The sequence below is a fragment of the Passer montanus genome, unplaced genomic scaffold, assembly GCF_014805655.1.
Source record: "Passer montanus isolate IOZ18808 unplaced genomic scaffold, ASM1480565v1 scaffold6, whole genome shotgun sequence".
NCBI lineage: Eukaryota > Metazoa > Chordata > Aves > Passeriformes > Passeridae > Passer > Passer montanus.
Window position 1 is genome coordinate 4,400,853 of NW_024371037.1, and position 25,169 is coordinate 4,426,021.

Genomic DNA, 25,169 nt, shown 5'->3' on the forward strand with positions numbered 1-25,169 from the left:
TAAACTGAGCATAGAACTCAGTCTGTAGACTGCCCCTGAATTCAGATGGTGAAACTGCTGCTGTAGTAGTGAGAGGCTTTGTTAACTCTTTAGCTGAGGGGCTATTGTATATGAGCTTAAGAACTATAGTAATCTCACTTCGGCTATTAAGGAGGTTTACAATCCTATCTATATCTGTATGGATGCATGTATTTAGGTATCTTATTTGGCAACCCAGTTGCTGTGCAGTCTGTCTCAAGAATTGTTTAATGTTAGCAATAGTGGGTTCTGTATCTTAGTGTATAACAATAACGTGTGCCGGGTTGTTTTTTTTCAGCGTCTTAATCTAGATAATTATAAAGCAAACTTTTCTACTCTTTTATGGCTTGAAGAGATCCAAGCAGAAATGGATTTAAAAGATTACTACATGAGCGGGGTTACTTTAAAAAGGAATGGGAACTTGTTAGTGCTGGAAGTGCCAGGAGTAGAGGAGGGCAGACCTCGCCTGATTCCAGGTAGAAATCAACATGAGATAAAATCAAATGGCGTGTTGATCTATGTTTTCACAATGCAAACTATATTGTTTATTCATTTGTTTAAAGAAATCTTTCAGATATTTGAGCACAATGTTATTCATTTAGACTACTAGACAGGGGACTAGGGACGGGGGACTCTGTGTTAATGTCTCAGTCTTACAATGGCTGCTATCTGAAGCAGCATTGCATGTGTCTGTTCTTACAGAGGTTTCCATGCTTTAGGATTTTTCTTTTACAATAATCAGTGGGGTTTTCAGCAAAAATTGTACAATGTAGTAATAGCTTAAAAAGCAATAATTGTAGCAAAAAAGCTGGGAAAGCAGCTAAAATTAAATTCAGAATTTCAAGTAATATAACATACAAGATAGTGTTTTCATGAGGTGTTGTCTGTTGGCATCAATACTAGATGCCTTTTGTAATATACAACTACATGTGGCATTTCAAAACAGTACTGATGGGTACAGCAGCTTTGCTGAAGTTAATATCTTCCAAATTCCTAGTTTAAACGTGCAGAAGGAAAGGAGAAATTACATGCTGCAGTGAATGTTACTATTCATTGTAACAGTATTTTACCTTTTAACTTTGTTTTCAATCAGGTGATAAGGTGATACTGAGAACTCAGGTCTACTCCCATCACATAATAGAGTACATTGCCTATGTTGCTGAGGTAAGCAAAATGTTTCTCCTTTTGAAGAAAACGTGGTGCACAGGTTTTATAAGGGAAGCTTGCAATTCCTGGAGTTAGTTATCATCTCAGAAATCAGGTTAAAATAGTCTCTATTTTAACTTCTATTTTGAACGGTGATTTTGTATTTTTGTTGTATTTTTGACGACTCTGGCTTCCCTATTCTTTTGGAATTATAATCTTTGCCTGTTCGGAAAGCACTTTTAACATAATCTAGATATGTGATGTGTTGTTAGTAGTTAAATCTACATTTACTTTTTGGAGTTGGGGGCGGTTAAGTCCTTTCAGAGGTGCTTCTTTATCTTTAAAGTACTAAATCTTCATCAGTATCCTGACTTTTTTTTTATCTTTGTAACAGATCTGTGAGGAAGATGTTACTCTTAAGGTTAATGCTGACTTTGAACGTGCTTACAACTTGGAGCCCATGGATGTGGAATTTGTTCATTGCAGGTGTTTTTATAAGTTTCCAGAAAACTGTGTTTAATGATTCCTCCAGTAGAATGACTTTTAAACTAAGATTATCAACTGTTTATTTTGGTGGACACAGAAAAATACATAATTAAGATCTTGCCAATTTTTTCACTTTTCGTTAACACACCTTTGCCACCGTATTCATGGCTAAAAGACTGTAACTGTACAAGTGGTCAAAGAGTTGTTATCTTAATCATTCCTAGATAACCACACTGATGCCAGACAATAAAATGGGGAGGAATGAGGTGGGGTGTTTGGGGGTATTTTTCTTAGGTTTTTTGCTAGGTTTTTTGGTTGTTTTTTTTAATGTATTAATATGGCTGCAAGACTATGCAGGAAGTAAAAATAGCAGGTGATAACCTCCCATTCTTTTAAACTTTTGTTTTATTCATGGGATGTTGTTATCTGTTTGGAGTTACATAATCTTTGTAAATTCAGCCTTGCAAAGAAGTTCCTTGAAGTGTTGAACACCAGGCCATTTTTGCAAAGCTATTTATACTTCTGCAGCATATTTCTCAGTAGATTTTTTAAAAAATAAATATTTTGTATAAATTATTTTTTTTATGCACAGTAAAAAGTACCAGGTAACTCACAGGAGTGTGCTGTCATAGTATATGGAAACATAAGCTTTTACTTTAATCTACAAATCTGTATTCTGGTTCCAGTATTCCTAGCAGGCGATGCCAGTTGGCTGTTCAGCAAGCTCTCTACCTGGGTGAAAAAGGTACATTTCATTTGACTGTTAAGCTGTCTAGAGGAGTTTGTTTGTGTGGAGTATTGTGGGTTTTATTGCTTTCACATCAGGGCATACTGGGAAGAATGCATTATAATTTGTTCTTACAGGAGTTTTCTGTGCATTAGGGGATTTTTGATTTGGTTTGGTTTTTAAGAAATAAAAACAATGCTGAATGTATAGAAGGTTTTGTCAAAATTACTTCATCTGTTGGCCATCAGGAGGCCAGGCAGGAGGAGAGAAAGAAAACTTTTGTGACACTGTTAGAGCTAACAAGAAATGTAGGAATCATGCATATGGCTATAATAATAGCCAGTGAAATGGCCATGCTTTGTGTTACCTCAGAATTTATTAAACAACACTGATTTCCTGTTCTATGGTTGAGTTGAACAATGCATGTGAACTTCATGTCTTCACCACCTTAGTTCTGATAAACCAGTTTTGACAGCTCAGACTAAGCTGATGTATCAACAGCCACATTAATCAGTGAAATATGCAAAGTGTTTGTGTGACTTTCTCTACTTTCTTTTTCTCTTCTAAATTTAGTGTTATTTCCAGAAAGACTTGTGTTACAATCACCACAAGCTATCAAGACCCTGAATACTGAAGAGTACTGTGCTGTTGATGATGGCCTTAAACAATCTACACAGCAGGAAAGTAAGGTAACTATTCTGTAAATGTTCCTTAAAATTTCCTTCATTCAGACAGGTACCAGATATTTACTGTACAGCTATTGCCAGAAGGGAATTGCATAATGAAGTATCAGAATCAGAGTTGTATTCTGCTGCATTCTAATGACAGAAGTTTTTGTTTGCTGCCTGGAGATTTTATGACAGCTGTTACTATAAAGCTTACAAAATAGAAAGTGCTTATTAAAAAAGTGTGTGATTGTGGTGGAAGCTGTCAAATTTGCCTTAGACAAGTTTTCATAGCTAGTGTTGAGTAGATATGTAAGTCCAGTCAATGTGGCAGGAAATAATTTTGTAATAGAAAATAATCATCCTGTACTGAGTAGATTGACTCAGGCTTAACTGCGACTTATATTATATTCATAAAATGTAGAAAGGACTTTTGGAGGCTGCCTAATTCTCTTTCTTTTTTGAAGCAAGACTGTCACCAACACTAAATCAAGTCAGCTTGGGGGCATGTGGCAGCATTTCTTTATTTTTGTCTAAGAGTTTTCACAGTGTCTGCATAACTTGTGCTTCATCACCTTTACACTCAATATTTTTTCCTAACTCCCTAATTATTTCACCTGCAATTGGTGCTTTACAACAAAGAGTGATCAATCAATCTGGTTTGAAATCAGTATTTTTAAGATGATTGAGGCATGATGTCCAGAGCCTTGCCAACACCATATTCTCTACAAGAAGTTTTCTCCTGTGCTACAATCTGACGGGACATGTCCACCAAGGAAGATACATGTATCTTTCATAATGGTCTGGAATTTGACTGTTTGCTTTTGTGGAAGCAAACAAGTTATGTAATCATGGCTTCAAAATCCTTTCTGAGCCTGCAGAGTATTCGTGAAATAAGTGTTTAATGTTAATAGAGCCAAAGTATTAGAAACCTTAAACTTAACATGGAAATTCCTGGCACCTTCTCCTACTACTCTTGCCTTTTTCTGTCTTAATGGTAAATATTCTATTTAATGGGGAAAAATTCAAGCTTAGCAACTTGAAAAGTATCAGGGAAGATAGTTGCCTGTCTTCTTAAGGTTATAAATGCATTTATCTTCACTTGCTCTTTTCAGGTCAAAAAAAAACAGAACAAACAGACAAAAGGTATGACATCAAGGGAGGTGAACATAACAGAGGTGATGATAGTAACTCTGCAAACAAGCCAAATTGGTATATTTTCTGTGCTTAAATGATAAGTATCACATCAGTAAATCAGGGCTAAGTAAGATACCCTTAAGATGTCTTTGTGCTCTGCCTTTAAAGACAAATTCTAGAAATACTATAGCAGGAAGTTTCTGTGGAGGCTTTTGGTGCATTACTTAAACATCTCTAGTTCACAGAATCTAGAATGGTTTGGGTTGGAAAGCACCTTAGAGATCATCTAGTTCCACCCTCCCCGCCAATGTCAGGAACACCTTCCACTAGCCAGGTTGCCCAGAGTTCATCCAGGCTAGCTTTGAACAGTTTACTTTGGGAGAAGGGGGAGCAAGCATCTGATGATATATTTTTTGTAATTAATAAGTAGTTATTTCCCAGTCATTTACTCAAAACGTTTTGATCATATTCAGAGTTTTCAGTTTGTTATTGGGATGCTGTCTCTCATCTTTGGGAAAGCTTTGCTAAACTTTTTCAAGTATCCCAGATTATTCCTATGCTTTTTTTTTTTTTTTGAAAGTATGGCTTTAGATATCATTGTAGCAAAATGCCTAAGAGGAGAGTGATCATGTCATTTTTTATCAAAAGTATGCTAAAGGATTACTGAGAAATTACCTAGAATGCACTTCTGTCCAAAGGTTAATAAGATTCTACTGTGGAAAGCTAAAGCTAGACTATTTCAGACAGGATTAAGAAAAAAAATTCCAGCAGTTGTAGCAGAGGGCCAATCATGTAGTACTGGTACCATTCCCAAAGTGCCAGTCACTGGAAGTTTCTCAAGTTTTGCTGTTCTAGGACAAGAAAGTGAACTTGATTCTAGAATTACTGAATAGAGTTTTTATTGATTGTTTGGTTATGTAATCATGGTCCTTTTCTGCCTTTCAATAAAGAACCAGTACACTTTGGAAATATTAATGGCTTATTTTCTACTTGGTATTGAATGAAAATGGAATTTTAGAGAAATTCATTGGTTGTTACCACAAAAGGAAAACAAAAAATGTGCAGAAGCCTATTGTGAATTTGAAATGCTTTAATCTACATATGTTAAAAATATATGTGAGGTTCTGAGATATGCTTGTCTTGATTATAGTTGGTGAAACTGTGGCACTTAAACAGAGAGATGGTGAATTTTTCAATCCTGTGTTGAATGTGCAACAGAAACTGGCAGTGAAAAGGATACTGAGTGGTGAATGTCGCCCAACACCTTATCTTCTCTTTGGACCACCAGGAACTGGAAAAACAGTAACAGTAATTGAAGCTATTTTACAGGTAGTAGTAAATAACAAATCGGTCATCTCTAGTCTTTTTCATGTTGGAACATTTATAGTGTTTCTGTAAGTGCCATCATATTTTTTTCCAAAGGAGTTTTCAAAATACTCTTTTTAAAATCATTTTCTACAACTCCATATAAGGAGGAAAATCCATCTTCCTGTGGATTTAACAGAATTCTGAATGTCTTATTTTCAAGCCTTTTTGTCTTTAAAACTTCAGTGAATAGTGTCTACTTTGTGATTCCAGTAGTGCATAATGTATTCATGAAGCACAGGTATACACTAATATGATAATGATTAATTAACTCTGTTATGGGTACACTCAGTTTGAGACTACTTAGTCATGACTGTCGGCAGGAGCGTTACTGAACTGCAGAATAATGAATGGAAATCACACATGTGCAGAGCTCTTCTGGGTTCTGTATTCATTGAAATAGAATGGGAACGTTTGTGCTACTGCTGCTTCTTAAATAACCTTTTTTTTTAATTATTATTATCTGTATTTTTTAATGTAGATACACTTTACTCTCCCAGACAGTCGGATTTTGGTATGTGCACCATCAAATGCTGCAACAGATCTGATTTGCTTGCGGCTGCATCAAAGCAATCTCTTAAAACCAGGAACTATGGTTCGAGTTAATGCTGCCTTCAGGTCAGCAGAGGTAAATATTACAGATACCTGCCACTTAGGATTTCCATTTTAATACTTTTACCTTAAAATACTGATTTAGTATTTTAACTCTCAGTGGCTATGAGGCTGCTTAGGTTTGCTTAGCATCCAGAGTATTATATTGCTTCTGCTTTTCCAGAAGGATTAACGTTAAGTTGATCATAATCCTTAATTTGATTGTATGAGCATAGGATCTTCACCTTTTTCTTGCTGTGCATAACACTATGAACAGCAAATAGGCATTGGTGAGGATTTTTTATTTCATTTAGGTTTTTTTTCAGTCCAGGTTAAGACTACTTACACAGAAAGTAAGCAAGTAATATTGTCATCTCTATGCAGGGCACACACCTTGTGGGTTCACTTCATATATATTATACATGTGTATATGTATTTACACATAAATGTGTGTATATATAGAGATACACATTTGTGTATTTATACGTGTGTGTATATGTGTATATATATGCGTGCGTACATATAGATGAGTATATAAAATATCCAAGTGTGTGTATATATAGAGATACACATTTGTATATATATACGTGTGTGTGTATATGTATATATATATATGCGTGCGTACATATAGATGAGTATATAAAATATCCAAATGTTCCATTTTGATCCTTACAATAAAGCACAGATGTCTTGCATATGTACTATTTTGCCTAGACAAATTAATTACTTCATTTTGGTGTATGAATGGGTGTTAGTCTATGTGTTTTGCTCAGTTTTTAAAATAGTTTTCAGAGAGCTTTTCTCTTCAAATTTAAAAGTTCAGTTTTAGGCTGGCAAGTTGTCTTCCCTTTTTGTTTCTGCAGCAAATTGATGACATGGTGAAACCTTACTGCAAAGATGGTGATGATATTCAGAAGGCATTGTGGTCCAGGATTGTAATTACAACATGCAGCAGTGCAGGATTGTTTTATCAAACAGATACACGGTACAGTACCATGGAAAGGAGTATCACTGAAGTGGCTGGATGACACAAACCCCAGAGCTTTTACAGACTGTCTGACCTGTAACTTGAGCTGTTTTAATAGTTTATTGCATGCACCAGTGTTGTGTGAGAGAGCAAAGCACTTGGTTTCTGTTATTCTGTGTTTTAGTAATGTTTAAGCAGAAACTTTCTCCATGGTAAATTTAAGAATTATCTTGAGTAACATTTAAGATTTTTGGAACAATAAGGTCTCCTCTGCCACCAGAGGGAATTACATTGCTCTTGACAGTCACTTTGGCTCAAAATGATTGCCACACTAAAAATTACGATGTATTTGGTTTTTATCAAGCCACCTTTACTAACTTGTCATATCAAGTTCTTTTAATTTTAACTTTGGAAAAGGACAGTCTAAAGCCTTACTATCTTGAGTTTTTTGGCAGAACATTTTGTTTGTTTTTTTTTGCTACACCAACTGCATTGTTTTAATTCAATATCTTAAGTAAACTGAGAATAAGGGAAGCTTTTCTAAGTATCTTAACGTTGGTACAATGCTTTAGTTAAAGGTTGTGAATGTCAGTATGTAAGTGAAATGAAATATGAAGAATGAAAGTTAAGAGGTTGTTTTTTCTATATTTCCTTCTGGAAGTACCCATCTTTGCTCTGTGTCTCTGGGGTTGCCTGGCACACTTGACAAGGATGTTAACACAATTGCTGAGGTCAACCACAGGGTGGCAGAATGAACTAATCTGAAAACAGCCCTGTTCCATGTTAATGTTACTTAATTATAGGCTTGGGCATTTCACTCATGTGATTCTGGATGAGGCAGGTCAAGCAAGTGAACCGGAAAGTCTCATTCCTATTGGGTTGATTTCAGAAGCTGATGGACAGGTAATTCTCTTAACATCATTTACTGAAAGGGAAAAAGCTTGTTTATTGTTTTCATATTTTGTGGATTATGTAGAATGCAAGCAGCCATTTTCTGGTAATGAGTTTGGTACTAGAGATTATTCATGCATAATGTCAATTCTCAACACTTAAACAAGTTTCTTTACATCTAGAACAAGTCTGTGTTGGGAGGACTGGGTCTGTGTGGGAGATATCAAAATAAAAGATATGTTCTGTTTAAGACAGCAATATACTTCTGTCCTTTGGAAACAAATGTTTGAAGGAAAGCAGAATACTTGATATGAATTGATCTCTGAATTCTGAAACATGTATGACATTATAAAATGAAGTTTCAGTACCAATTATTTTAATCTAAGATGGATGTTTTTAAATTTCATATACAGATAATTCTCGTTGGAGATCCAAAGCAGTTAGGGCCAGTAATAAAATCTAGACTTGCACAGTCCTTTGGATTAAATATGTCCTTGCTAGAAAGACTGTCATCAAGAGAGCTATATCTGAGAGATGAGGATGCTTTTGGTACCTGTGGAGCATACAATCCTTTGTTGGTGAGTTACGCTTTCCATCAACCTTTTTCAGCTCAATCAAAAGTTGTGGTTTCTTACCACCGTTTTGCTCCCTGATGCTTAATGATAAGTCTAGCTTGAGCATGAATTCTCTAGAAAAGCTTGATTAGTTTGCATATGTACTCTGAATAGTAAAGATGCTGAGTCCTCCAGCGTGTTAAAACTTTTCTTTGAAGGGATCCTCTATTCTTAAGTATCATAAGTCAAATATGGTGCACAGAGAACAGTTGTAAATAATAGCTTAAAATTGTCTTTCATCTTCTTAGTCCAGGTTTACCATAACTTCATTTTCCACAGATGAAAAAGTACAATTTCTGCTTTTAACATAAAAAGACAAACAGAGTCTCTTCTTTGAAGATGAATTTTGCAAACATCATGTTTCACAAAGGGAAGAAGAGAAATTGTTCTTATTTCTGTATCGTGTCTTCCTTTGAAGGATAGCTTCCTCAGATTTCTGTATGGGCAAGTACCTAAAATCTATGTTAAGTGGCAGAGGCAGCATTGGTATTTAAACAAGTCAGATGTTTGAGCTGCTTTTAATTGCTGTCTGAATCCAAAACATAGGACTGATGTTAGGCTTCCTAAGATGCCTTCCTGTTCTTATGGTAACATAATTTGAAAGACTAAACCAAGAGCTAAAGAGGACTAGATGACCATGGAAGCAGAGAAGGGAGGAAATCTGATGGCAGATTTAAGGGTGAAAGTGAGGTTGTTTGGACCTAGGTTTTAGATCAGGTTCAGCCTGCTGAAAAACCTGTCACACTTCCTCGTAAAATCTGTTAGCACAATCTCTGGTCATTGTGATCCTTACACAGTCCTTAAGAAGAATTGGCATAGTGCGAGATCAGGAATGTGAGGGCTTTAAGGATACATTTTGACTGGAATATCCTATGTTATTTTACAGGACTAGGTTTTTTTGAGCCGGTAATTACTTTCTGGAATGCTTCCTTAAGACTATTCTTTCATTTAAAGACAAATACCTTTTAGATGTTTTAAGGCCAGCTGTTGTCAGCTGTTCTGATGCTCCCTGTTTGCCTGTCAAGTCTTGTTCAGAAGAAAACATTTCATCCATTGAAACTCCATGAAAATAATCTGACTCTTAAAAAAAGGAGAATGTGTCTGTACATCAAATGTTTCAAGAAACTGGAGATGACCCATTCATCTATCATGTAAATTCAATTCTCTTTGCTTCTCCTTTGGAGGGGAAGGAGATGGTCCTGCAAAAAACTGCTTTGGTGTACTTCTTACTTACAGAAGACCACAACTCAGTTTTTGCCTTGAATAGAGTTCTGACAGCCTTAGAAATGCTAAATGCTAGCGGATGGTAAGCTGTGTTCTCAGAAGTCCAATGAATAATTGCCTGTTTCTGTTACAGATTTTGGATTTTGTCTTTGCAGATCACTAAACTCACAAAGAACTACAGGTCACATTCTGCATTGCTTGCCTTGCCATCTAGATTGTTTTATCATAAGGAGCTAGAAGTTTGTGCAGATACCTCAGTAGTGACTTCTTTCTTGAATTGGGAGAAATTGCCCAGGAAGGGATTTCCATTAATTTTTCATGGAATAAGGGTATGTAAAATATTCATACAGTGAACTAACTGTATAGGTTTGCTAGCAGTTTGCTGATTTCTTTAGAATAAATTCTAGAAAGGATATGAAAAAAGCTTAATATGCCTTTCACAGGTAATGTGACTTCCTAACCATCTGGTTTTAAAAGTCAAATATTTGACTGAAGTCAGATATTTGGTAGGAACTTGAACAGCTGCCTCTTGAAGTGCACTGTGGAGACATTTTCATAGAAGTTTAAGTTCACAGCAGATGTCCAGACTGGAGTTACCATCAGCTGCTCTAGATTGCTTTTGATGAGAGTTTCCTACATTCAGATGGATACAAGCCTTTAAAACTAAAGAATCATTAGAGCTTAACTTGGCAGGGGATACAATTAGTACCTTGGAAAAAAAATTTCTTTAATCTTCCAAGAAGTGGTAATATCTGCTGCTTGCAGAGGCTTGGTTTAGAACTCTTCCACCTTGAAAAAAGCAAGATGCCAGCTTATTAACATGTGTTATTCTGAGTTGAGATATAACTCCTTTGTTGCATATTTAAAATACTGTTGTTATATCAATTATATTTATAAATGTATAAAAATATATATAAAATGTGAGGTGATACTTTTTATCTGGAAAAGGTGTATAGAGAGGAAGACAAATTATGTATAGTATTCCATCCCTTTTTTTGCATTCAGGGGGCATAAGAATAATGTGTTAATAAGTATGTAGTCATTTCTGCACCTGATCTCCATCATCTCATTTTCTTTTCCCCACTCCAGGGCAGTGAAACACGTGAAGGTCACAGTCCTTCATGGTTTAATCCAGCTGAAGCAGTTCAAGTAATGATGTACTGTTGCCAGCTGGCTCGAAGTGAATACTCTGCAGTACCAGTGACAGATATTGGAGTGATTGCACCATACCGTAAGCAGGTATAATGTTTAACAGCTCTGATGTCTTCAGAGCCTCCAAGTTGCTGTATTTCATCTCATGGATTTATATGGTGGCTGTGCTTTGTTAAAGCAATGTGGCATGTCTTAAAATTCCACCGTGGTGTATCCTGATACACAGTGTATTATCAGTCATTGCAATACTGCCATTGAAATCTAAAAGACAGCAATAATGGCATTCTACTGGTTTTTGAGTTTTAAAAATCAAGCAATTGAGGAGAATATGGAAACGGTAGCAGATTTTTCAGTTATTGGAAGTAATGAGTGCAAGTCAAGAATTCATTATCTAACAGCTGGAACAGCAGTCTGGTTCTGTCACTCTCTACACTGAAGACTGGAACAAACAGGAATTATTATGAAGTAGATGGCCTGACAACTTGTTGTGGTCTTGAGGAGACTAGAGGAAACAATTACTGTGACTTCTTAGCTGTCCTATAGTCAGACTTGAAATTTGTAATGTTCTCTAAACCTCTAGAGAATGTTGAACATGAAATTCAAGTGCTGTGCTTTATTTTTAAATGTATTTATATCCAGATGTGTTAAGTATGTGATGTTTACTTTCATTTTAAAAATAAAATTAATCCCCTTTCACTTGCAGAGGAGATTTTGGACAGTGCACATAATTCTTCTTGGTTTTCACATCTCAGTATTCATGACCTTGCACGTGTGGCTTGAGGAAAACACTGCGTTGTATGAAAAAGACTAAGCCCTAGTGAAGAAATCTCACTTGCAAATTAAAGCTTTGCTTTTATTGATCCAGCTAGTCAGGTGCATGCTCCTGCCCTATGTTTAAAGTTATTATTTGTTTTTTCAAATATGTATTCATACTGTTGATGTGACTGTTTATAGAGTGTAAGAAATTCAATTATTTCATATGATTTAATGTGGTTTTGCCCTTCATCTGCCTATAATACAAGGCATATGATGGCAATGTCCTCATTTAAAAAGTCACTTTGTATTGCTGGAACACTAATTAGAAAGTAGTCTTTGACTGTAATCTTCAATTTACTTAGGCAGGACTTCTTAAATCTTTTGGAGCACTTCAGTTATAATCTCTGAACAACTTCTAGCAGATAGCAGTACAGTAGTCCCATATGTACCAGGATCCCAGTGCCTGAGACTCCTTGTTCTCTTTCTCTTTTGGTGGGTACTTAAGATCTTACTTCACTTCTGCCTTTCACTCTGCATGATGCATGTGGCAAGCAAAGGTGGAATCTTTGTAGTCTTCTTGAAGGGCTATGGGAAGCTGCTTGCCCTGCTGGATCTGTCATATGCATGGTTTTGGATATGATGCATATTGGAAAAAGAGGGTTTAAGGATCTGAGTTATTCTCTTTAAAATCTGGACTACTAAAAATCTCTCACCTTCTGTTTAATTTATGGTAGAGAGTACCTTCACCTTCTAAATTGTGTATTAGCTGTGATACTTTCTTGTCAGAGAAGTTACTATTTTATGTGACAATCTTACTAGTGAATGATGGCTAAGCTTGGTGTAGTCATTCCTTTCAACACTGTCATGCTAAAACGCATACATGTATATGTGGTATGGTTTTGGTTTTAAAGCAGTCCACTCTCAAACGTCATACTAAATTCTCTCAACCACCTTTTTTTTTGATAGGTGGAAAAGATTAGATTTCTTCTCAGAAGTATTGATTTGGAAGACATAAAGGTTGGCACAGTAGAAGAGTTTCAAGGGCAGGAGTACATGGTTATCATCTTATCAACAGTGCGTAAATTCATTGTGGTCCTATTGAGAGTTTTTATGTGTCTAATTCTCTGTGTTTCATTTTTGACATAGGCCTTTAAAAAATTTAGAAGGTATGTTTTTGTCTGTCACAGTATTTGAAAGCAGAGCTTATTAAGTACATTTTTTTTTTTACCTGAGGTCAGTGGTACTAGGCTTACTTTCACTGTTCCACATCATACCATAGCTTTTCAATTTACTATTAGATCTTCCTTAAAGTAGTTCAAGGTATGTACTACACTCTTATTTATAAGAACTCATTATTTAGGTAATGAAAATTTTCTTTTTCAATGATAGGTTCAAATATGGATGAAATATGGGTGGAAAACTAATGAGTCATAATTTTAGCACACTACCCGCTTTGGCTGTTTTTCCCATGCTAAGACAAAGCACACTGATGAGGCTACTGAAGAAGGCATGCTGAAAGACACATTGTGAATTGTCATTTAACTGAGTGGATTTTTGCAGGAAATATTATGTTAAAACTTACACTGTGGTATGTTGTGTTCTCATAATTTTATTTCTAAAACTATCCTTAATCAATTTTAGGTGCGATCTCAGAAAGTCGTAATTGATGATGAAAAACACTCTTTAGGCTTTCTCTGTAACCCAAAGAGATTTAATGTAGCAATTACTAGAGCAAAAGCTTTGCTGATTGTCGTGGGAAATCCTCACGTTCTTGTGAAAGTAAGTTTTGGGTTTGTATCTTGAATTGTGTATGTTATTTGCCACAGCAGTTGTATGATTTTGTGGTTAATCCAATGTGAGAAAGCATCAGAATATGTTAGGAACTTGTACATTGTCCTCAGTCTGCAGTTGGGAATATCTGATCTCCAAGGGTTCCCATACAAATGGACAGTTCAGGCACACACACAGTAGATTTCCAAGCACAAGGGAAATCGTGCTCTGTGCGTAGACTCCTAGCTCCTTCTTGTCTCCAGCATGAAGGCTCTGACCTCCTCTAAAGTTCTCCAGCAGTAAGCATGTTCTGAATAACCCCACATAATTAGGTTCTTCACAAAATGTAGTTGCATCACTCTAAATGGAGGATGGCAGAAGTGATTGTTCCAATTAATGCAACGAGTGCCAGGGAGGAGGACTTCTTTTGGACTCATGCATGGTCTTTCCACAGGAATAAGTGGAGCTTGTCTTAATATCTCATTTTATGTCTGACTTCACAAACAACAAGGAAAACAGGGTTCCAGAAATCATCTGAATGAAAATATAGTTACCCCACACTTAATATATAACTCCATGTAATTGAGGGCAGCTATAGGTACCTTCCTCACATGGTGCACCATACTTGCATCATTTGCAGAGTTCTGTTTCTGGAAGTGGTACTATTAAATCTCTTACATTCATGTGCCGTGTTAATTTGTTTGAAAATTCACTTCACAGAGCACCATGCTTACAGTTACATATTAATTTTCTCTTGTAGGATCCCTGTTTTTCTGCACTATTAGAATACAGTATAATGAACAGAGTTTACATAGGTTGTGACCTGCCCGCAGAGCTGGAACGCCTGCAGAAGTAAGTGTCTGGTCTTCACTTTAACCTTGCTAGATATTGATCAGTTTACAGTATTTTTAGAGCTAGTGTCATTTGAAAGATTGATCAGTACAACCTGTGTTATCATAGTAGGATTGGATTTTGCATTCCTAAGTAAACATTTTGTAAACAAAATTATTTAATGTAACCCTGTTTTCTCCCACCCCATAAGGGATTCTGACCATTAATTATTAAATAAGACCTGTTGTTGACTTTGGTATCTTATGTATCCCCAAATGATAATGGCATATTTGATGATCATTAATGTGGAGGGTACAGCAGAAGTATTTCAGGTGGTTTCACTGTAGTTAAAAACAAAGTGCTTGAAACTTGATTTAAATATCTTCCTTCTGATAACATATAATAAATACAGTGTTCAGTGAGTATTACATACTAGATTATACTATTTTTTTAATCAAAACTGTTGTTTATGGGAAAGGTAAGCAAGATTTTTATTTTACTCCCTTTAATTGACAGGTGTGACTAGTTTTTTTGTATTCAAGATGCATTCAAGAGTTTGGTATTCATCTGTTTTGAAACAAAAAACACTTATGAGAAATTCAGTCCTGAGCAGATTGAACGCCGTTTTTCCTCAGGGAGAGGCACATGTTCTGAAATGATAGAAGTTTCTACAAACAAGATTTTTTTTTTTTTTTTTAAGAAGTGAAAAACTTGAAATTAATAGTGTAAAGTAGTAGGGGCACCTTATTAGCTTTTCTGTTTAAAATGTGTATTACTGTGCCTCTGCAGAGAACAGTATGGCTGAATCCTCCAGGCTTCAGGAGAAAAGTATTGAAGGACTCCTATGTCAGCTTTTCCATATTCTGTAATTGTTTCAGCTTCTCAGTTTTCGCAGACTTGTGTAGTGCCACCTAAAACTGGACATAAATGTGTGTCATTGTTGTGGGAGTGTTACAGTAATATATGTATGATGTGAACTGGGTGTGTAGTGCCACCTAAAACTGGACTGTCCTAAGAACATAAATGTGTGTCATTGTTGTGGGAGTGTTACAGTAATATATGTATGATGTGAACTGGAATGATACATTAAATATCTCCACTCAACTGATACTGAGTACCTTAAGCCAAAACCCTATTTCCAGTTTTTTATGCCTTTGTATATACAGCTGGGATCACACAGGGTGTTCTTAGTTTCCACTGTAGTTTAGCTATCTGCTGTGGTGTATGTCAATGGCTTAAATGGTGGGTTAAAGAAAAAAAGAAAATTAAACCTGTTTTGCCTTCCTGTAAATGAATAGAATAAAAAAATAGAATAAAGTGTTGTGTTTTATTTTGGCAAAATTAAAATAAAATTACAGGTTAGCAGTATTTCTGCTCTTGGCTTAATTTGGCACTGTGCTTTCCCATTAAACAGTGTTTTTCTCTCGTCCTTTCTTTGGTGATTAAGTCTTGCCACACAGCACTTCAGGAGTAGCTTGACAATGAGACACTGTGTTTAAAAATTGCCAGTACAACAAGAGGGCTTTCTGTATCCAACAGAAGTGTGTTAGATAGGAACATAGGTTACAGGGAAACAAATGAAGCAGGGGAAAAAGTAGGAAGCTTCTGTTTGCCTTGTTTACAGTCCTTTCATGTCACTTCCATTCCTGGTATTCACTGTGCTTCTTTCCCCTGCAATGCACAATATGCAGATACTGTAACTTACGTGCACTCTTCTTAAGGAAAGGTCGTGTATTGAATCTGCACATGGGTGCCTGAAGGTGCTGTTCTTGCTGGTGGCTGAGGGAGCTGGGTGGTGCTTTGTGGCTTCTCAGTTCTTTCATAAAACCACACAGGGGCAGAAGGGAGGTCCATGAAACATACCCTGGGTGTCAGGTCCTGACATGCTTGGGCATGTCTTTATTAGCACACAGTAAAGCTAGAGCCCCCAAAATTATTTTGCTTCAATAAAAGCTGGGGTATTTGGTGCTTTTTTGTAGAGCTTTTTGTTCAAGTGCCTTTTAGTGCAATGATGCTTAGCAGTAGTGTGTGTTTTCATAAGAGATCCATGTATTCCTACCAATATAGCACTTCCTCATCCCTGAAAGTGTCCAAAGCCAGGCTGGATGGAGCTCTGAGCAAGCTGGTCTAGTGGAAGGTGTTCCTGTCCACAGAAGGGGGTATAAACCACATGAACTCCAAGGTCCCTGTCCAGTAATTCTGTGATGCTCTGTCAAACAACAAAACATGCCTGTATGAGTGTGGGAAATGAAATCTGTACTGTCTCACCCTTCACATGAGACTGAAAATAGAATATAAGGTCCCTGTCCAATAATTCTGTGATGCTCTGTCTGTCAAACAACAAAACATGCCTGTATGAGTGTGGGAAATGAAATCTGTACTGTCTCACCCTTCACATGAGACTGAAAATAGAATAAAAGTGTTTAAAACACCTCTCATTTGCACCATTTGAAAAGAGCTTAATCTGACATATGAGTACCAGAGAGATGATGCCAGTCACTGACAACTTGGAAGGTGATGGTTATCACAATATGTGTGCGTGTTTAGCAGCCAAAGGAGCAGTGAAGCTGCTGTAAGGGGAAAGGGGACACAGTGTTGTGCCGCATAGTGAGACTTTTTAAGCAACAGCACGTCTCTGGTTAACACAAAAACAAAATTGTGCTCCAAAGGACAAGTGCTAATACTACAAATGTGTTATTTTCTTGCTTAGGTAAGAACCCCTTGTGTGAGGACACGAGGCTTGACTCCATTTTCATCAGAAGGCTGATTTATTATGTTATATATTATATTAAAATGCTACATTACAACTATACTAAAAAGAACAGAGAGAAGAAGATCAGAAGGCTACAAAGACAAGAATAGAATAGAATGCATACCAAAAATCCTGTGACTGCTCACAGCCTTGGCACAGGTGACTGTGATTGGTCACTAATTGAAAACAATCCACATGGACCAATGGAAGATGTACCTGTGGCCTTCCACAGCAGCAGACAGTTATTGTTTACACTTCTTTCCTGAGGCTCTCAGCTCCTCAGGACAGGAAAATCCCAGCAGAGGCTTTTCCACTAAAATATCATGGCTACATTATTTCAATTGGTCCCTGACAGCAGAGTGGCCCTGGGGCAAGGGAGGGTGGCAGGGCCTGCAGCATGACCTGGCAGACCAGCCCAGCTGGAGCAAGGTGCAGTTCCTGCTGCACTGGAAGGCCTGCCCTTGGCACAGAGCAGGTGGCCAGGCCAGCTGGGACAGAGAGCTGAGCCAAACCCATACACTGCCCTGGCAGCAGGGAGCAGGGAGGGAAGAAGCATGAAAATATGCATATTGTCAGCTCTTGGCAGTTTCCTGAAAACAGCTTTTGGGAAGTCAAGGGCCTTTGGTGGTTTCTATTCTGTTTGTAAGAGCTGTGCCCTGGGGCAGTGAAGAGGATGAGGTAGTGAGAGCAGAAGGGTAGTGAAAGTCTCTGTTTTGGGTTGCCTTAAATTAATGAGCAAACTGCCCAGATGGCATAAGTGAGGCAGAAGAAGAAATCAAACATAAACAATTTGTTTAGACTGCCTAAAATGAAGACATCCTTTGTGTGGAACAGAATAGTGACTGAAAGTCATTTCCACCTTGCGTCATTCTGTTTTGGGAAGAGCTCTCCGCAGAGTGTTCAGGTCTTGCTGTAGAAAAGAACTGTGCCTGTAGCACTCCAGATGTGTATTTCCATCCTTGAAATGGCATGCTGGTTTTCACAGGCTCCCTACCTCTGCCACCAGTCCAGCAGCCTCTGCAGTAAGGGCATGTGCTGGCATGGTTAGAGCCAGTCAAATTCAGTGTATGCTGTACTGTCATTTTTCTGGCAGGTTATGCAATTTCTTCTGTCCAAACTTCTGTAGTCTTGAGGTTGTGCTGGAGTTGCCTCTTGGAAGACTTGACATTTTTCAGATCTGGTGATTTTTAACTTTAGAGCCAAGGAATTGCTGGTAATAGGGTAGAAAATAGCTGCAGGTAGCTTTCTCAGGATGGATATTTATTTTACTTAAGCCATCACCCATTTTTAAAAACAATTTGCTTGCCAGTCTTCTGTCAGATTTCTTCATCTGAATAATACAATCAAGGGGTTTTTTAAGTGTGTTATACTAGGTACTGCTAGCCAGGCAATAACATAAATTCTGTCCTGTTTGCACTGGAAATGGTAACAGTAATATTTTCCTTTTTTATTTTATTATATTCAGAATTTAAGTCTTAAAAATGATTGTGTGCTGCAAGCATGTGTGGCCTCTATGGTAGTGCCCTGTACATGAACTTCATTTGCATATGGAGTCATTGCTACCACCACAGAAGAGTCTAGCAAGAGAAAACTTCAAAACCAGATTTAAAAAAAAAAATTGACTCACAGCAGATACACGTGGAAAGAAACATGTAACCAAAAAAAAAGGCATAACTAATTTTTTACTGAATTCATTAATAGTAGAAATAAAAATAAGTTCATTAGAAGCAGATTAATTCTATGTTTTATATTGCTGTGTAATCTTTATCCAGATTAAACTGCACATCTGCCTGGGATTGAAGTTAACAAAATATGATCTGGATTTAGAAGCCAATCTGTAATGTCCTGCTGCCTGCTTGTAGAGATACCCTAAAATAAGTTACCATTGTTTCCTCACCATGAGAAATGTGAACAGTTCAACATTGTTTTCCCTCTGTTTCTCATGTTCTAGTGTTTTTGTCACTCCTTGTACATCCAGGCAAGAGCAGAGTGCTGCCTTTAGTCACAGGCTGCTAAGGATTAACACTTGATAATAATCAGCCTTGCATGTACCATACCTGAAGAAACAGTAGCACAAGTCTGGTGACAGTGGTTTGAACTGCATGTTAATGTTCCAAACATGTTCCTTCTATAAATGATGTTTCAGAGAGTTTAAAGAATAAATTTTCCAGTGAACCACATGGAAAAATCAACTCTTACCTCACAACACTGTAGGTACATTTTTTTTTTTAGATCTCTTGAATCCAGTGAAGTGCTTTAAAATTGCATTCTCTCTCTTTACTTCTGTTTGTCCCCTGTGCATCAAACTCTTCATAATTTCCTACAAAATAAAATTACATTTGCAATCCAGAAGCAACCTGTGTTCCAAAAATGTCAATTTTAGTATCTCCTTGTGCTCTTACTGTAAAATGAATTTGCCATTTCTTTTTTTTATGCTGGGTGTTTTTGCACTGTGCTTGTGGCTGGAAACCCATAGCACATCAGACCTTGCAATTCACAAGCCTGAGGTTGCAGAAATATGTATGAAAACAAAACTCCAGATAAAATTTGTATCAGCAAGCCACCTGCTAAACGATAAATCAACTATTCAGGAACTTGCCTTATGCAGTCTGAAGATACGGCCTAGATGCAAAGAAGTAAATTCACTCTTCTCTGCAATGCCATTGAAATTCAGACATTTTCCTAGACAGGGTTGAGTACTCCGTGCCCAAAGAGGAATGTAATTTAAATTTCTGTCCATCTTGTGGACTTTACAAAGTTTTTCAAGCTGTAGATCTGTTTAAGAGTTTCAGCTCTTTTTTTTTCCCTGTTTCCTTTTTGTGCAATGGGTAGCTATGTAAGCAGAAAGTCCCACAACGTGTGAGGAGGAGGTTAATGCAGTACCCTGAGTGCCTGTATATAAACATAGGCAAGTAATGTATGTTAAAATTGTGAATAAACCCAGAATTTCCATGCTGCCAGGCCTGTGGAGCTGTGGATTTACTTACCTCACTTTAAAGACTGGGAAATACAAAAATTTTTGCATTCCAATGAGGAATGAAACCATCCCAGTTTAAAGATTTAAAGGTTATCCTAACCATTAGCTTCTAAAAAATATCTGTGTACTGTTTGCCCCTGGAAAGTTAACTTCTTTCTTACTGAGTATTTTTGATACTTTGAAATGCAGCTGCTTTATGCAGTGCAGATACAGGCTCTGTGTAAGGACATTCTCCACTCTCCACTGACTGCAAAGCTAAAAATCCCATTACAAGCCCAGGAGGTAATATGATTTTTTTTTTAAATGTTCACAAAGTGCACTGTCTCTACATCAGTGTGTATTTGCATGCATGGGGCTGAAAACCTTTAAATGATGGCTTTCAGTCAGGTACACATGGAATCTTTCTCCCCTTTTACCACAATATTACAGTTTCAGTGTGAATTCTTGAGCAGCTGCTGCCTGTTTTGTGGTACATGTATGCAGCGTCTTGATCCATTAACACCTCAGTGGTTCCATTAGCACAGATAGAATGAGACAGGTACCCCAGCAATTATTCCACCTCACTGACATCTTCTGCATCAGCAGCGCCAGGGAGGCACATACCTCCCTGTCCCTGGCAGAGCAAGGAATTACTGCACAGCCTCTGCAGAGCCACAAAAGCATTGTGTTCAAAGAAACCATGCAGCCTGATCCAACTCCTGCTGCCAGCACTTCCATGCCATGTATTTCAAATTTTGGTAGAGTCACTCCTACTTTCCATTGTGTGATACAGAGCAAGTTTTATATGGCACCTTGTTTCTTTCTTCAAAAAATAGGCTTTTGCAGGTTTTACTAGTTGACATTGCTTTAACACCTTTTTCTAGTTTTATTTCTTTTACTAATCAAAAATATTTACGTCTTACATTCACGTAAAAAAATACACTGGGATCTAATATCATAAAGACTAATTTTCCTTTTGTGGCTTTAGAATCATGATGAACAGCTACAGCCCACAAACAGCTGAATGCCCAGGGGCAGCATTATATTTTCTGCAGATATTACCTGTATTGCTTGACTTGACTGTTATTTTTTTTACTTTACTTTTTCTTATTATATGAAAATGTCATTATATCCAAATTTAATTCTGCTCCAGCAGAAGCTTTATTTAATAATATATGCCTCTAACCTTTCTTCATCAAATATCTTTTCTGTTATTATCATGTACCTAGCAGCTTGTGAATAAACATGAAAGCTATTCATATGCTGTAATTTTCTGTATCAAAATACTAACAAATATATATTTAATATCTTAGAAAAGCCTTCAAAATAATCTAGTACATCAAATAAGTATTTCTGAGTATATCAACCAAATTTGTCATTTTGTCCAAGCGTATTTGATACAGTTGGCTTCAGATGTGGCTTTCTGGGTTCCTGTTGTAAGTTCTGCTCTTCTCTCTGGTTTCTACCAAAATGCATCAGTTACAAGAAGCTTTCCAGCATGGTGTTTGGGTTCCTGTTGTAAGTTCTGCTCTTGTCTCTTGTTGCTACCAAAATGCATCAGTTACAAGAAGCTTTCCAGCATGGTGAAGAGCGGGAAAGCTTTCAGTTCTTACCAGCGGAAAACATGATCTGACACTAGCAGGGTTAGGAAGAAGGAAAGCTTTCAGTTCTTGCCAGCAGAAAACATGACATGATCTGACACTAGCAGGGTTAGGAAGGCACATCCATTCCACAGCCTTCATACCAGGGGCTGTCTGCCATTACCTTGTTGGCTGGCATTAGCTGTGACACTTACACAGCATGATCTCTGCGGTTTCTCTTCAGGGCTGCTGCGTGGCCCTTAGTTCCCCATGTAAAATGGGGCGAGGGGGGTGTTCCATTTTTAATAGAACTTCAGGGTTCAAGCAGTTAAGTTGAAAATAGTTCAGATTATTTTTTAAATTATATAATATTTTTTTAAAATTATATATATAATTTTTAATTACTTAACAAACAGTTTGCAGACTAGCTGTTTAATTTGGTGGGTGTTTTCAAGTGACTGTTTTTTAATAAGCTCTAGTAGATAATGATGGGATATAAAGTATCTCTCCTTAATGCAATACATTGATTTGATATTCTTGCTACTTTAAAATGCTAACTTAGTGTAACTTTATTTTCTGCATCATGACTGACAACTTTACCATCCCTGCCCACTGTCTACCCTGTTCAGCTCCAAGTTTATATAAGGAACTTTGCCTCTTGTCTCTGTCTGGACAAGCAAAATGGATTTGATCCATAACTTCAGCTTACAGCCTTAGGCATGCTCTAGCAATAGAGGCTTGTGTCCAAATTAGTATTTCATAATATAAATTCAGAATAATGAGAAATGATGCAACCACTGATTTTTACTAGTCAGAGGTAAGTAGTTAATCCAGGGTAATCCTGGAGATCTCCACATTACTACACCTAGATTACAGAGCATCCAGCAAGAGCCCACTTGCTAAGCCATGCACAAATGCAGACCATTTACACACACATGTGCAGTGGTCTGGCTTTACTAATGAGAGTATTTCCACTTTTTTAAGTGTGGTTGGCTGTGTAGGGCAATAAAATTAAGAAAGTGTGTTGGGTTATAGAAGCAAGGAGGTAACCATCAGCATGTGCAGGTTTGCCAAAAATAACAAAACACTGCATGAATGTAAAAAGTTTTGCCCAAGGCTTCACTCATAGGATTACAAGAAAAACCTGATAGATGAGAAACCAGCTCTTCATGACATGTGTTGCATGTAATCTCACCCTAATAGCTCTGAGGAGGAACATCCCTTACAAAGCTCAATGTTTGCAGCCTGGAATGGAGGGACATGATTTGCAGCTACTGTACAGCACTTAACCACACTACATCCCCAAAGTATTTTTTTTTTCTGGGTTTGGGCATCTTTCCAGATGTAAGACAGACATGAAATACTACCTGTGTAGCATAAAGCCATAGAAGAGGTGTAGTGTGGAAGAGACCTCTGGAGATCACCTAGTCCATCCCCTCTGTTCTGAGCCTGTCCAACAGGCTGTGGTTACGCAGGGCCATGTATAGTTGGATTTTTAGTAGTTCTGATATTGCTCATTGCTTTTAAGAATTTACTCTTTTTCACATATGTTTGAGTTCTAATTTTTTTGAGAAATGCTACAAGAATTTTTCCTTTCTCAGTTCTTTACTTCAGTCACCTCTAAATCTCTGAGCTGGAACTAAGCCAAAATATTCTTGTGTAAGCTATAGTCAAAGGGGAAAAGATGCTTATGAGTTCTTGAATAGTAGAACCAGATATTTTAACTCTTTCTCATTGTTGCTATATTATTATTCAAAACTGCTGTATTATAAACTTGGCAAAGCACTGGTTTTATTGGGAGTTTTTGTCCAGTCTTGTTGGACACGTGTATTTTGGCATCTGTGAGAAAATAGGCCTACATCTGGAAATTAATGCCAGGAAATCTCCATTTGTCCATGCCCATTTGCAAACATTAGATAGCAGAAGCCACTGAAGATTGTATTTTGGTTCTGCATTACCTTTTCTGGGATATAAAATGAGGAGTGTCACCAGCTGAAGTTCCTGGACACTAAGTCCTTCTGAAATCATGTTCAGTTTACACTGGAACATGTCTTGTGGGTAGGCCAGTGCCTAAATTCATATCTGCAAGATATGAATTCAGCATCTGCAAGAAGATGTGATGAAAGCTGCCTGACCCCCACAACTCAAAATACAAGAAATAATTGACCTTACAAGGTAGGTAGATGTTGGCAAGGATCCACACATCTGCACATGTGGATGCCAAGCTTGAGACAAGTAAATTACCTCGGCACCGTGCATGCTGTCATGCCTGACAGGCTCCAGGCAGCAGCTCGCAGTGGTCGTGCTATGCCTGACACTCTTGTGGCAGTTTCAAGGAGCAAATCACCTTCCTCCATGGGAATGCAGAACTGCTCCCAGGAGGACACGTCCCTGGGGTGCATTGTGAGACTTGGTTTTTTGTAGCAGCTCAAGGGCAGAAGTTTGTTGGGCTGCCAAGGCATATGGCTTTGCAGGGCCTGCACACTGGTTGTGTTTGCTGGCAGCTGTGGTTTGGGACAATGGGTCAGAGGGACAGTTCATCATTATGTGAATTCATTGAGTATGGAGACTGAACACAGAGCTTACAATAAATCTGGCAAACAAGGCAAATGCTGCATTCTCATCCATCCACACTCCAGGAACAGCTGAACAAGACATGGCATGGTAGGTGGGACAGTACTGCCTTGCTGCCATGGGATGACCCCAGCAATGGCTCCACAGTGTCTGGAGGATGGTGAGGCTGCAAGGGAGGTACTGCAGCCTTTCAGGGCCGTGGTATGTGACTGACAAAGGCCATTCAAGTACTGAACAGGCTCTCAGCTATTGTACTTGCAATCCAGTACATTTAGAAGATTCAGGGTAGGGCTGGCCTGTGCGTGTGGAACACAAAAGTAAAATGGTACTGGCTTGAAAATCACCTGGATGTTAAGACTGTACATACAGCCATGACTTGGTTTTGTCACAGTCTAACTGCAAAACTAGACATGTTATACTGATAACTTACAGATTTTTAACATTCTTCTGCCTTTTGGTGTGTTGTTTTTGTTTTTTTTTTTATTTGAGCACTCCTAGGAGGAGGGCACTGTTAATCTTTATGGAGTATTTTGTGCTTAATTAATTATAAGGACTTAGGTAGCTGAGGGCTTTTATTTTTCTTTACAGAGTAAGGTATCAATTAAAATGTAAATCTCTACAATTGCTTTCTTTGGGACAGGGGGATCCCTATAACTGAGCTGTGTAGATTACTCACTGTTTTCAAGTACATTAATAATAATGTGTTGGCACAGCTGCTCCTTCTTAATTCCTTACAATTAAATGGACAATAGTAAGTGTTAAAAACAAGTAATGACTTATATGCATTTTGTCAGTGTATGCAGAGGGGGTTTAAATAGTTGTGTAGTTAGATCAGCTGATTGATAATAAAATTTAACAGTCCCTATCAAAAAGACTGCAGCCTGCATGAATAAAAAGTGGTGGAAAATGGAAGAGCTTCCCTTACTTGCTCATCCCTTCTCATTTCCTTTTCCTTTTTACATCTTTA

At 37.5% G+C, this 25,169-nt stretch overlaps 1 protein-coding gene across 1 annotated transcript in view; it reads left to right on the plus strand.

Annotated features, from left to right (window-relative positions):
- The window catches only part of MOV10L1 (Mov10 like RISC complex RNA helicase 1), a 30,106-nt gene extending 14,870 nt beyond the window's left edge, over positions 1-15,236 (plus strand). The window contains exons 11-27 of the mRNA XM_039726852.1: positions 317-494; positions 1,112-1,182; positions 1,559-1,650; positions 2,337-2,395; positions 2,951-3,066; positions 4,158-4,188; positions 5,330-5,508; positions 6,026-6,172; positions 6,999-7,120; positions 7,906-8,005; positions 8,407-8,571; positions 9,987-10,160; positions 10,921-11,070; positions 12,706-12,813; positions 13,381-13,518; positions 14,270-14,361; positions 14,857-15,236. Coding sequence (XP_039582786.1) covers positions 317-494; positions 1,112-1,182; positions 1,559-1,650; positions 2,337-2,395; positions 2,951-3,066; positions 4,158-4,188; positions 5,330-5,508; positions 6,026-6,172; positions 6,999-7,120; positions 7,906-8,005; positions 8,407-8,571; positions 9,987-10,160; positions 10,921-11,070; positions 12,706-12,813; positions 13,381-13,518; positions 14,270-14,361; positions 14,857-14,866 — 1,932 coding nt within the window. The 3' untranslated portion in view covers positions 14,867-15,236. The remainder of the gene's footprint in view (positions 1-316; positions 495-1,111; positions 1,183-1,558; positions 1,651-2,336; positions 2,396-2,950; positions 3,067-4,157; positions 4,189-5,329; positions 5,509-6,025; positions 6,173-6,998; positions 7,121-7,905; positions 8,006-8,406; positions 8,572-9,986; positions 10,161-10,920; positions 11,071-12,705; positions 12,814-13,380; positions 13,519-14,269; positions 14,362-14,856) is intronic.
- Positions 15,237-25,169: the final 9,933 nt, after the last annotated feature.